This window comes from Syngnathus scovelli, chromosome 3, assembly GCF_024217435.2.
Source record: "Syngnathus scovelli strain Florida chromosome 3, RoL_Ssco_1.2, whole genome shotgun sequence".
Taxonomy (NCBI): Eukaryota; Metazoa; Chordata; class Actinopteri; order Syngnathiformes; family Syngnathidae; genus Syngnathus; species Syngnathus scovelli.
In genome coordinates, this window is record NC_090849.1 from 16332833 (window position 1) to 16347440 (window position 14608).

Consider the following 14608-nt stretch of genomic DNA (forward strand, 5'->3'; position numbering starts at 1 on the left):
AGGAAAGTGAAGGATTCATATTAAAAGACTTAGCTAAGGTTAGCCATAATGTCTAAATTGGACATAATGATAGTTAATGCCCAAATAAGTTGAAAACCACTTGTGTGCTCAGGGCCAGATCCTTCTCTGGAAGGTTTACTTTCTGACATACTTCATTACCTAATGTTGTAAATATGTCAGGCCCTGGTTATGGGAACAAAGGACATGATAAATGTGATTTATTCCAAACCAACTAAATGAAATCTGTTATTTCAAAATATTGTTTGTTAGTTTCTTTGTTGGTTGGGCAAACGTGTTCTTGCATTTTATCATCTGCAGTGAATATTTTTCTGCCTGGTCAACTTTTGGTCTAGTGATAAACATGCCATTATGAAAAGTTAAATAAACCTAGACCAAATGGGTGAATAATTCTCAATGTAGCAGACATAAATTGCATCGGTCCAGAACAGAGCACCAAATTATAGTTACACCAACAACCTTTTACCTCAAATTGCGTACGTAACATTACAGTCGTAGAGTTGGATCGAGCTAGGTGATAAGTGTGCAGCGCGGTGTCTCACAGTTTGGACAGAGCGTGAAGGTCTGCCAAGAGAAATAATAATGCATGACATAATCTTTGTCCATCGTGGTTTCATCCACAGGACAGCGCTCCAAATTTGGCATATTAGCCGCGATTTACTGCCAATGTGTCACAGAACAAATGCAGCTGGTGTGTGTGTGCTTATGATAAAACACAGGCAGCAAAATCTGTGCCTGTGTCTTGTGTGGGATCTTTTTTTAAACTCTCTGACGAGCAAGCAGAGCATCCTTCTTTCTGTGGATGTATGCTGATAAGAACAGGTATGTTTTTGAAGGTGTGTTTGCAGCTTGGCCTCATACTGTGACTGAGTTGGCATGATCACCTCGGGAAGCAGCAACATGCAGACACATGCTCTGGACTTTATTTATGGTGCTGATAGAGGCGGAGGAGGTCATCATGCACAATGCTGGCTGCACGTTGTGGACGTGGCATAGGTCCAACCAAAACAATAGTCCTGGTGCAGCCCCCTGGATGAGTCCCATGGGGGCAGTGGAAAGAGCGGAATGCAAGACTGGGTTTAGAGGTTCAAGGGTACGTCCTGTAGTTAATGAGATCACCTCGCTAGGCCCCCCAACATTGTCTTATAGCAGGACCGCTGCAACAACGTCCTCCTGACGTGGGCCACTAAAACACAAAGTCCACAACGCTCCCCCGAGGTAATCAAAACAAGATGTCCCTCCAAGGATGAAGGTGCCAGAAAGTGCCATGCTCTGCAAACTAGATGTTGATGCTTTGCTGTTAAATTGCACATGGCCGCCTGCACTGGCTAATTTGTACAAGTAAAAAAAGGACGTGACCCGCGGAAATGCCAAAGAGCAAAGCAGAAACAAACACTTTGCTTAATGGGGCATGCCTCACATGGTCTATGGATGCAAATGGTACTTTCACTTGTTATGAAACATAACAGAGTGTTGGGATTCTCCGCATGATAGTGAAATGGACCATGGGCCCAAATTAATGCATAAAATAAGTGAGCATTACAGAAAAGTAAAATCATAATGATTCAACAAAAATTTAGCATTATTTTGCACAGCGGGTAAATTAGCACAGTGGAACTCCTGATGGCAAGTTCCCCAGGGTAAGACATTGCAAGTTGAGCAAAAACTCTTCCTCCAAAGTCACAGAACACTTAAGAGTTGGAATCTCACTCCCTCGTGCTTTTTTTTTGTGCTTTTATTCCAACAGATGGAGACGCATTAAGAAAGAAATGTAAAAGCTAAAAGGGAGACTATGTGTGTGAAGGGTCGAGGTCCTGACTTATGTGGAGTCCTTGGAGGGGGTGCGCTCCGGCTGGAGACTCCCCTTGTTCTGCTCGGGGACTTCGATTCTCATGTGAGCAATGACAGTGAGACCTTGAAGGGCATGATTAAGAGGAAATGCTCCATGACCTAAACCTGAGTGGTGCTTCGTTATTGGACCTATACTTGAGGTTGTCAAGGTGGTTAATAAAAAGCTCCAGGCAGCAAAGATTCCAGGGTTGGACTCATAATACTTGAAAATGCTCCAGATGGAATATGACTTAGTAAGGTTCTAATCCCTAAGCAATTAGAGGACGACAGTATTTTTGGAGCAATTATTAGCATCATTGCATAGACAGATCATCTCACTGATGTTAACTGGGCCAACAATACCTCACAGTCCTTGGGCAAAGATTCATTCACAAATTTGGGAGTGTTTGTTGAATGATTTGATATTTGGCACGATGGAAACACTGGAAAGTCACACAATCCTGTAGTTATATTTTTCCTCGCACTTCCTGTAAATCCCGCTTTTGTTTGCCATGTAATCCAACAGCTTCATAAAGTATATCAGTCACTTGAGCTTTAGAGGCACGTAGTGTTGCGCTCCACTCTTCTCATCTGGCCCTTGAAGTGAAGTCATTTATCTTTGCTGGAGACTATTCAAAGCCGAGCACTCAAGTACGCGGCCGCAGATCATCTTTACTCGCCTTTTTCGTCCAGAACTAATCGTAACCATCAGCACCGCTCATCTCATCCCTGCTCGGCATCGAACGAGACGCCACGTGAACAGATGGGAACCAACGTAGCGGTTAAACTCACAGCACAAGCAGAGTCAACTGTTGCATTCAAAGTTTGGCTGGGAAGAGGTGACTGAACCCGAGGGGGCGGTGTAGTTCGGGAGGTCTGCGATTGAGCGCCCATAAGTGATGTCACCACTACAAACCGCAGTAAAATGTGTGTGATGTGGCTTGTTTGTGGTTGAGAGTACATGGGAGCGGCGGCTTCAAGGTCGACTCCATAATATCCCACCCACTTAGAATCAATCGACGTTATACAATGTGTGTTTAAGAGCTCAGAACAGAGCCAAACAAGCAGCTACGTCGTGAAAACCAGTGGTGTGTATAAAACCACTGACTACTACAGCATTAGGAATAAAATAAATTCGATTAAGTAAGTAAATAATTCACGCAAAAACAGAAAGACGCTGTTGGATAACTTTCCAATTTAGTGGTCTCTTGAAATATGTAATTCAAAAGACAAATAAAAGCAATTTCTGGGGGAAAAAAAGTCACAAAAATAGAGCGACAGTACTGGTGGTAGGTTTTTACCGGACCGAAAGTATTAAAGAAAGGCAAGGATATATAATGAGCTGGACCGTGAGATCGTAGAAATCTTATGAACATTTTTAAAAGAGCTACGAATCTAACCAAGAAGGGAAAAGGGCACCTATAATGTATATTCAGTTTCCATATGGTATCAAGTATAGTATGAATAATGTGTTATGTACAGTTAAAATTTTCATCACCATTGTGGCTGACCAAAAAATAATTTCCTCCTTCAAAATGCACCTTCAAGTCAGACTGATATTTTATCTGCCAATATGGGCAATTGGGTTTTCCGATAAGACCATGATCTCAAACATACACTAAAACGAGTTCCCAAATGGAGAAAGCAGTCAAACATTAAGCTTCTAGAATGGCTATCTCATCAAAATAAAAAATACTTCTAGAATGGCCCTCCCAAAAGACTCCAATGCTATTGAACATTTGTGGATTATGCTTAAAAACCAAGTTCGTTCCAAGAAAGCAACCAATTTAAATTAATCATGAGGAATTCTGCCAAAAGAGTGTTTAAATATCCATCTACAGTAAAAAAAAAAAAAAAAAAAAAAAGGATCTGGTAGCGGTGACTCTAGCTATGGGACATTTATCCAATATCAGTGGCGGTATATATTTTTATTATTATTATTATTATTATTTGAACTGCTGACGAGGCCCACTTTCTTTCTAAGTGTAGGAAAAACAGATTTGAATGAGCTCCCAGGGGAAGTGTTGGGAAATAATAAATAAATCAGTGAGCGGAATTGCCGTTTCCAGCTCAGCAGCCAGATACATAAAACTTAACTCAGATTCAAGGCAGACTGATCTGGAAAGTTTGCACGTCACATGAAATCTATAAAATGTGCCGTGCCATTAAGTGTAGAACAAAATATTGAAATCCATCTCACACATTACTGGTGGACGGCTTGTTAAGTCTGTTATGCGCTGCGTTGGTCATCTCTTTCACCTGGTGTGAAAAGATATATGTATAAAAAAATATTTGTACATACTCTGTGTAGTGTTGCTAGTATCTACTGACGTTATGCTAATTTGGACTTGTCAGTGGTGGATCTGTTAAATTTAATGAGTAGTCAGTCGCTTCCCGTGAGGGACGCCTGGTGGGCCAGAGAAAGCCGCTTGCTCATCTGGAGCCGTGAGGCGGCTTCACCTCAGATTCAGCTGCTTCCAATTTGGGTCTCAACACTTGCCATTGCATTTGCCATTGACACCAGGAAGATCAGCTGCTGTGCGGCCTTTCTGCAGCTGCCGACCTCAATGCATGTTTGTGTTTTTGTGTCTCTCTGCAGACTTCGGAAGTACGTCGGGACTATGTGTGTGAGGGGGGGGTATACCTCGACTGACAAGAAGCCAAACACAACACGGAAACATCGGCAATGCCTCCAGGAGAGTCTGGCGTTTGAATGGACGATGTGTTGGCAGTTTTAAAATATTCATAGCTTTGTTGTAGTAGTGGGAGAGGAGATCATCTGCTCTAGTTCACCTCAGGCTGGTCTTCCTCCACTCACAGCTACTAAAGCCTGCCACCTTGCAGCAACTAATCACACCAAACAGCTGCATCTGTCACTGAACAAATCCTCGTACGCAACATTTCCTGCCTCCAAACCCTCATTCGCACTTTGGCGGGCACATATAACATTCATGCGCACTCCCACTCTTGCTTTGCAAAGTGTGACTGAATGATGTTTAAAGCACGGGGTTTAGTGTGTATGCCGGTGATAAGGCCAGGCAGAGCTGTGAAAACACAGATTAGGTTTCTGCGGATTATTAAGGACAACGCGCATCAGCCTCCCGGCCATACCGCAAATTGCATCTGAAAAACCGCGGCCTCCTCCGCATGGCTTTGAGATATGTCTTGATGAGTACCCCCTGCGGTGGAGCTTTGACAGCCATGTTAATTCGTGCGTAAATTAACCCAGTCTGGCAACCCCCCCTGCCCACCTCCTACCCCCACCTGATAAGGTTCGCTCATGTCTTTGATGGCTCTTGTCAATCCATCACAAGCAAGGTATCGAGTGTCGTCGATAGTCACGGTCTCAAGAGAAGATAAATGTTCCGATAACTTTTGGCAACCAGCTTCTTTTTAGCATGAGGATAAAATATTTATAATCCAAAGTTGAATCCATCCTGATGTCGTTGTCTCTTAATGAGGTCTAATTTTTCATATTTATTTTGGATGCTATGCCATCTGAAAAGAAGCATTTACCGTACTTCTATGGAATGCCAATGCTAACCAAGCATACATTAAATCCCGACTCCTGGCAGCCTATGAAATTTCCCCCATCTGCAAATACTTAGACATTTTTTTTTTCTCCTTTGGACTCAATCAGCGATAAAAGACCATTATGTTCGCGGTCCAGAGGTAAGACAATATCTCCCAAACCTCATAGAAAACAATTAGAAGTCAGTAATTACACCACTGGTCTGGAATTCCAGCCAAAGCCTGAGGTCAGGGGGTGAGACGGTCAGAAAAAGCGCGCATGTTGGATGTAGTGTTATCTTACCCCGCATGGACTTTGAAGGAGTGCAAGCTTGGTTATGAACCCTGATGTGATGTCATGTTTTGCTTTACAAGTAGGAATACGATTAGGCCAGAAATCCTGTGTGACAGCATGGCACCATCATTCCGTATTATCCTCCCTCATTTATCTCAGCATGCTGCTGCTGCTGCCGCCTTGGTTTTGGGAAACGCAAAACTAAAACAGAGACATGTTATCTCGACTTATGTTTGTCGATTGCTGGAAGGCAGGGGGCTGGTGAGAACGGACGGACACAAAAGAAAACAACTCTCATCTCCTTTTAACCACATCAGTGAGAGCACTGTCGGCATGTGCACAGTTTACACTCTAAGGCAGCCGGGATGTTAATACTGTAATAATGCATACTGAGACTTGGAGTCAGTGGTGACCTGGGGTGGCCCCAATGAAAGAACGATGGGGGGGTCAAACTAAATGAGCGGATCGTACCCATTTTCTAGTCTGACAAGCAGAACAATGGGGATGATGTGAACGAGAGGCCTGTCAAATGGCTCCACTTTTTCAAAGAGATTAGTAGATTGTTATCTTAGAGTGGATTCTTAAAAGGATGTTTGTGCTTCTCTTAACAGGTTAGATCAATTGAATTTAAGGTAAAAAAAAAATACAAATATTAAAAAGTACAAAGCAAGACGGGCGGAGTCCCAAGCAGATATTAAGAAGTTGCCTTTCAAACTTGCGCTCATTGAACTGCGTGTGCAGCTTTCACTTTGCTCCGTGGCAACAGATTTAAACCCACACCGTGTTTGAGCTTTGCCCATGTGGCCGGCTTTTATTTAGGCTTCAAGCTGTGAATGAGGCGAGCGGCAGTGCGCTCTCAGGTTCTGAGGTCCCCTTCGCGTTTCTGCTCACATGGCGCGGACAGAACAAAGCGCCGGTGGCCCTGGATAGCGTCCGCCGTGCCAGAGCGTAAGGCCCCTGTCAATGGAAAGTGTCACGTCTACTCAGCGCAGACTGTGATCTGAGCCACCCGAAACAGAGCTCAGTTAAGTGGTTAATCCCAGTATCCCTGCTGGCTCAACAGCCCCCTGCTGCCATGACAACCGGAGGGGAATCTCCTTTGGAAACAACTTAATTGGATCATTTCCTCTCTGCGCTGCTTTTGTTAAGTCTAGTCCGCTAGTGAACTTGGCGTTTTTGTATTGTGACTGTTGTGATCACGTGGCGCTCACCTGCAGGCTGTTGGACAAACTGGCCATGCTTTCATCAAAAAGTGACCACCTCAATCTTAATCTGCTTTAAATCACAAAAGCATGACAATTTAGGACCCCCAGACAAGTGCGGACCTAAATAGGCAATCCGCCCACCTTCCGAGACAGTCTGTGCATGGGTGCCTGTGCCCGGGAAAGACATTACACATGTGCGCGTACCTCAAGCGGCTACTGTGGTCGCAAAAAGAAAACAGCCACGCTCACATGGCACTTTGAGAGGATGATGACTATTTCCAGCCACACCACAAAACCACACTAAAGCCCCATGGCAACATTGCAGCAGCTCAATTTAACCTGATGAAACAAGGCTGAAGTATTTCATTTACTATACACCTTATTATCATCATTGTTCTTTAATAATAATAATAATAAAAATAATGAATTTTATTTCCCCTGTTTGGACTTACCTTCTTCACAGGCGGTCCCACTAAATCCTGGACAGCATTTCCACTCCAGTGAGGTCACAGTGCGGAACACCGTTTTATAGGATGGTCTGACAACTGTCCTGTAGCTGGAAAATACAAAATGGACCCACATGACACACAATTCATCGCAGTAAATATTGGAACAATAAAGTTGGATCAAGCTTTTGTTTGCACAATAGGCCCGTGATGGTTACGAGAACTGCACAGACAAATGACTATAAATTTAACAAAGGGTCGGGAAAAGGGACGTGACTAAGTAAACAAAGTTTAAAAAAAGGAGGGGCGGGACAGCCAACATTTCATGCTCTTCTTGTAGTATAGCTGTTTCCTGAAAGAATAAAGCTTTGTTTAAGTAATGGCATCTTATGTGCTATTTCCATTCCATTTCTTTCGTGACATCTTAAGGATAAATCTCAGTTGACCACTCAACGGGTAGAAACATGCCAGTGTTCTACCCGAACGTGGTCAATGAACAAGTTTATTCATAATTTGGGCAAATGTGAACTGATGTTCAGTATTTCCGCCGATTTTGTGAACATTCTGGCATCTGTGAACGGGTTGTTCAAGAGTGGAGTGCCAGGTTTTAAGACTTCCAGGAGAAAAAAAACAGCTACTCAACACATGGCAGCCGAACCTTGTTACAGTATGAAGCAAGCGAACTTGCATTGCTGTCATCAAAGTGTAAAAAGCATGATGACAGATCGGAGGGGCAAATAAAGGGTGCTTACCTCACTTATGAAATCTGTATTGGTTGGCAACAAAATATAAGCTAAGGCAGGCTGCAGGTAAGTCATCATTTTACAGTCACCTGAAGGTCATATTTTTGAGATTGTAGTGTGAAAGCTGCTGCTGTCTATATGAATGGGTGCCCCCCAAAAAAAAAAATCGTAAAATGCCACTATTTAAGCATTCTGCTCACCTGCCCCCGGCACATCCCTGCGGCCAGCGGCACGTCTGGTAAACTCTCTGCACGACTGTCCCATTCTGCACCTGGCAACTCACCGTCTTTGTGACGGTATGAGGACACCAGTTTCTGAAGGGACACAAAAAGAAATCTGAAGACACTTTTGATCTTGAGATACATGAAAATAGCATTCCAGGAGATGAATAATTCAAGTTGTACATCTGAAAACAGTTACGAGGACACTCGCATGGCATCGTTACGACAGGAAATTAGCTTGACGGTCACATTCACTATCCCGTTGTCTTGATTCCGTTCTCCCTCCCCCAGCCCTTTGTTTTGAAACTCCTTTATGGTGTTTGCACGGTTTAATTCCACCAAGAGATATGCACAAGTGCATTGTAAGTCCTGTTTACACTGTTGTGTCCTTTCATTTGCATTCAGCTCTCAGATGTCATCCTAAAGAGCAGATGAGGTCTCATACTGAGATGGGAGTGTTTCAGCACATGCCAATGCAAGGTCATGAGTCCTCTCTGTGTTCTCAGAAGCTTTGTCAGACATTTTCCCACCGGTGCTTGGGAGTGTGAAATACACTCTGACATGACAAGAAGCTTATTCAATTGAAAATAAATAAAAATAAATAAATAAATAAATGTTTTTTCAGCACGCAATTTGGGGTTATGTCGTAATACGCACACAAAAAAAAAAACAATCACACACTGAGGTAGTTAAATGTGATGTGTTCCCATGATTTTATTAACAATGATGTAAACACAGCTCCCGATTACGTTCACATGTTGATGGCTGGAGGACAAACATGGCAAACTATTACCACGGTGTGTTTACACAATCAATAACTGCGCAGCTCTGTAACTGTGAGCTCCATTTCAAAACCACAAAGGAAACTGTGGGCCACTTAGCGCAGAACTTTGTGTGTTCTGCTGCCAATGTGTTTGCAAGCATAAGGGAGGGGAGGGGGGGACGGGGGGGGGGGCACCATCATCTGTTTGTCAATACGCATGACCATATGTTAGTGTGAGAGGAACTAAAAGAAAGCGCCGAAGGCAGAGGATGCTAAGCAGCTCCCATTAACAATCTCCACATGTGGTGGTGGCCGCACACATAGATCTGCCTGATTGAAGAAAAGATTCACTCTGCTATAACTCTTTGTATAATCGCTCAAGGCACTTAATTAGGTACACCTTAACCATGTTGGGACTGTTTTCCATCCGCGCTAGAATTGGAAACACTCCTATTAGATTTGACTCTATAGTCTCCAAATAGAATCTTAAAGTTGATGATTTTAGGGCTGCACATCCGTACTGGAAATCTTCTGAAAGCAATTTAACTACAACTTAAACTTGGAGAGTTTGATAACGATTTAACATCAGTTCACTGCAGTAAGAATAGGATGGACATCAAGTAACCTGAAGTCCACCTTCTTCTTGATCGTCTTTCACAATCCATCAGTCACAGCATCTAGTCTATGACGTTGTGTGTTGCTGTCATAACACTGCTTCCACCATGTTTGACATTTAATGCGGTATGTTCCTTTCCTTCTCCATACTTTCCTCTTCCAATCACGCTCATACGTGCTGACCTTGGTTTCCTCTGTCAGTCACTGTCGCTGTCTATTTTTCCTGAAAAGTTGAACCGCTCTTTCCATACTTAAACAAAGCAAAAGTCTACACATTGTTTAAAATATCTGATTTTTACATGACATAATTGAAACTACTCTTGACTTCTACTGATTTTATGAACTGTTTTTTTTGTCCATCTCCCAATGTAGTCGTCTTCCGTTGAGGTCAAGGCCTTTTAATAACATGGCATTGCATTGGACTTCATATTAGTCACTCCAGTCAAATAATATCTCTAATTTGGAATCCTTGCTATTTACAATTTGTGTTCCATAGTCCAATCATACGCAAAACACTGAGAAAATTATTACAACAGGACGTATTAAACGCAGAAACAAAAAACTATACGGAAACTCGGAAAAAGACGTTCATTGAGCACAGCAATTTAGATTGTCGGTAAGAACATATCTCTAAGATTACAGCATGACATCCCAATGTCTTCACATGGGGACACACATTTCTTATCATTAGTGGAAATGATAGCGAAGGTGATCCGTCCGGTTAAGTTGAGCGGCATTGTGCAGGGGTGGTCTTTTCTCATCCATTTATCACCACGACCAACTGATAAAGATCAGTTTCCCAGGCTCCGGGTGGGAGGTGGGGGGGACATGTGGAGGTACCTGGGAACTGCTAAAGATTGCCACTAGCGGGGATGACTTTTATGGCCTCCTGCTCTCTTTGGCTTGCACTTAGGTAATTATCACAGAGGAAGCACCAACTTTGGTGACTCCACCGGTAATAAGAAGAGCATTTAATAATTTCCGAAGTAGCTTACCTTAATGAGCAATGACGTATGACAAAACAGAGAACAATACTTTCTGGAAGCATGGGAGCATACACGGATACATTCCTTCTTTGTGCCTGGGAGAGTAAAGATAATTGTCTGTCTTTATAGAGCACAGTTGTCTCCTGTAAGATCCAATTAAATGAATAATGTCATACAAGGTTGAGTCATTTCAAGAACTATTTTGCAATGCTTTGTTGTCATAGTTAGTAACACTCCCATTAGTTTATTTCAAAACAGTCAATAACATCCCCTTACTGGAGTAGGTTTGAAAATGACATTCTGGTAAATCCTCAGTGTTGGCCCATCTGGTTGCCCTGCAGTGCCCACAGCCTGCATCTTTCATGAGACGGCTTAGTACACTTTGTGCCGAGGACTGGGAGAAGAGAAAAAAAGCTGGCAATTGCATGGGCAGATGCTGCTTGGAAACGTGTCAGTGATTTTTTTCTATTAGGGGGGTGGCAAGAGGCTTGACTACTGTGCCAAGTCCTTGGACTGCCATTAGATGTAGTTTTACCAATGTTATCATAAAATGGGTGTGTAGTTAAGAACAGGGAGGGGAAATAGATTTGGGAAATGTTGATAGGCTACGACCAAAAATTGGTCTTTGTTTGTGACAGAGAGTAAACTGCCTGGGCAAGACATGGAAGAAAGAGGAGAGGATTTTTGTCACAAGGATCACACAAGAAGCTTCCCATGGAAACATGGTCAAAAGAGGGAAAGACCCATATATGTAGATATAAAAGACCGACCTAATTTCATAGCATAGGAGAGGCCAATGTGCTGAGGACACATTGCAAAGCCATTACTAAAGTGGAGTGCAATGATCTGCAGTTTCTTGAAAAGACAAAAGACAAATTGCTTTGTAAAAGAAATGAGCCAAAGAAGATCCGACCCACAAGGGATGTTGTGCTGCAAGTTCAAAGCGTGTGTGTGTGTGTGTGTGTGTGTGTGCATGTGACACGCAGAGAAGTCCAAAGCATGCTAAAGGTCATCAAAGGTCACAGTGAAGTGTCTCCTCACAGCAGTCATGAAGAAAAACAAGGGGAACCCTCATATGTCTTTGTCTGTCTGGGCTTTTCAGGTGTGGACACCTGTTGCCTTTGAGTGTGTCACGGCTGTGTGCATCTTTAAGTGTTGGCAAGTGAGAGGGCGGATTCAAAACATTCATCAGGTAAAATAATGGGCACATTTGCCCACCCTAAAAAATTGTCTCTACATAGACAAGTGATTGTAGATGACCTAAATTGTCAACTCAATGAACATTAAAGCACCCCCCCGAAAAAAAAACATCACAAGTGCAACATTCACAGTTGTTGGACAAATGGAAACCTGCACTAACAGCAACAGAGTCCATCCAAAATATCAACTCTTTCAATTTTGAAGAAGCACTTAATATTGCATCTGAACTTAATAGAGCACAACCAGTGTTATTATTTGTTGCAGCTTTCAAATATACTTTTTCATCGAGTTGAACTCTTTCCGCTTTAAGTCACAGAGAGCTGAGCCACTGGAATCCCAGTCCTCTCTATTCCCATACTTAAAGAAAGGTGGACGTGGTTAAGATGGATGAGGAATGAGGCGGGCCACGGGGCTCAGACTGCTTGTCAGACCATGACAAGTGCTCAAGGGGAAGATAAAGAAATGGACGAGGCACCAAATAAAGCCACCCCCCTCCTTTCTGAAGACTGAGCTGTGTAGATTTAAAAGAGGGCGAGGGTGAATGAACGCTTTATCAACTCGGCTACACAGTGACCGCACCAGTCGAGAAATTACTCAAGTAGTGTTAATCCCCTTTCATTTGAGTAATACTGCTGTGGGAATGCATTCCTTTTTTTTCATTCTGCTATTATGAGAACGTCTGAACTTCATTGTGCTGATTCTCACTGGGGGACAACGGACTCACCAGGCCAACACATCATTTATTATATCTTAAAAGAGCTGCATTAACAAAATAGTAAGATTAATGGGCAGTTTTGTTTGACAGCATCAAAAAGGTGTTCATTTAGGTTTCTTTTTTTTAATTGTGATCATGGACTGCATTTTAGTAGGAGCTGTCAGATATTACAATATTCCCCTTGTATGTACCAAGCAAAATGTCATGACAACCTTTCTTACATCTTTACTAGTCTCTCTCGATCCCATAACTCCGCAAACCCCGCTGACCCCCGAGGATGCCGCAGCAGCTCCCGTCCCGAAAATGTTATCTACCACTTACAGATCCACTGTAAACTTCTCAACTTTCAAGAGAAGAAAGTGAGTCCAGATGCAATAAAGTCTCAAATGCTTGTGTTTAGTAAATATGTCCACAGACCTGAGGCTATGAGTGGGAGGGGGCCAAGCAGCCAGGTTGGCCAGTACATACAGCACAAGCATGAAGGCCACCTGGCCATGCCTCCTTGTTTTTCTAAATTGAAGCCCCCCACGGCCCCACCGACCCACTCTGAGGGCCATAAAGCCTATCCTTGGCTGAGATGTTCAACCTGGATGTTTTAGAGCAGACACTTTCTAGCTGCGAGGCAGAAGGGCTAAGTGCGCATCGTCCCAAAAAAGTTCCACCATACAGATGAATTCATGATCACAGTGGACATTATTTTATTACACGTAACCAAAATGCCAAGAATGCATACTTCACAATCAGTCAATAAATAAATTACAGGTCTTTCTTTCTTTCTTTCTTTCTTTCTTTCTTTCTTTCTTTCTTAATTCAAAGCATTATTTAACGGTCTCGTTCAAACAAGATTTCGCAAGCACTGCATAAATACATATTATCCCCTAAAAATAAATAAAGGATTCAAATGCAAACATTTTGAATCTAAAATGTGAGGACAGGCGAGCATCCCTTTTAAATGGAATTTCATGATTTGCTGGTAGATTAGATCACTACTAGTGCAGATCCTGACAATTAAATATAAATATTTACAATAGATCTATTGTTAAAACAAATCAGTTTCCTTTTTCAGAAGAGAAGCAAAGAAGCTAAATTTAATCAGGCACCAAAATAAAAGACAACTTTAGATGTTGCATCTTGAGGGTGGGCTAACTTCAGGATGAGAGCACTCAGCACACATGGACAGGAAAAGGGAAACCAAATGTCAGGAATACAATAAGACCCGTTTGATTGATGGAGAAGGAAAGAAGCACGCGTCGACGCACAATGTGAGTGCGGGTTTTAAAAATAGCGTCATGACATCTCCGCACGCGCAAAATGCATGAATGAAAGATGCTCACCTTTTCAGATAGATGGAGGTATGAGAGGCTGCAGTTTGCTCTCTGCTTTTGTAAAGTCCAGTCTTCCAGGTTCCTTCAGCGGGCATGCACAGCCAGAGGACCAGCACTGTCCAAAGCAAACTTTTCCTGCAACGCTCGAACACGTTCTCCCTTTGGCAATGTCCCATTGCCGTGGCATCAAATGCAAGAGCAGCTGCAAACAATTTAACGAGCCGCACTTCCTCCGGGAGAGAGCCAACTCGGTGAAATGGGGAGAAAGTTAGGAGTGAGATGTGTCAAAAAGAGGCAGTTCAAGAAAACACGCGCATCCCATCCACTTAATTATATTGGTGTCCAGTGAGCTTTTGTGGCACGATTATTTAATCACTCAAAGCGATTATCGTGACGTGCGTTAATTGTTCGCCTCGTGTGACTGCGCACATGGAGCTGGAACAATAACGGGCATGAAAGCACTTTTTATAGGCTCCTCTGGTCTCTTTAAAGCACAGCCTACTTAGTCCTTTTTACCCTGCCCCGTTTCTATCTCTCTCTCTCTCTCAAGAGGACAATGCATGCTCAAGTCAAGAGCAGTTGAAACTCATTGGCCACTCATGAGCTACTCTTAATGAGATCCAATATAATAATAATAATAATAATAATAATAATAATAATAATAATAATAATAATAATAATAATAATAATTAATGAAATGCATTTACTAAGACAATGCTCACGTAAGATTGGCCTG

The 14608-nt window shown here is 42.7% G+C and overlaps 1 protein-coding gene across 6 annotated transcripts in view; it reads right to left on the reverse strand.

Moving 5' to 3' along the window:
• The window catches only part of emid1 (EMI domain containing 1), a 40367-nt gene extending 26020 nt beyond the window's left edge, over positions 1 to 14347 (reverse strand). For 5 of the 6 annotated variants that reach the window (XR_007490400.2, XM_049762648.2, XM_049762647.2 and 2 more), the window contains exons 1-3: positions 13882 to 14347; positions 8248 to 8361; positions 7311 to 7414 (exon numbers count right to left, since the gene is read on the reverse strand). Coding sequence is in view for 5 of the 6 variants with exons in the window: in XM_049762648.2 (XP_049618605.1) it covers positions 7311 to 7414; positions 8248 to 8361; positions 13882 to 14048 (385 nt within the window). In the remaining variant the exon portion in view is untranslated. The remainder of the gene's footprint in view (positions 1 to 7310; positions 7415 to 8247; positions 8362 to 13881) is intronic. The other variant, XM_049762646.2, reaches the window with a different exon arrangement.
• Between the last annotated feature and the right edge of the window lie 261 nt (positions 14348 to 14608).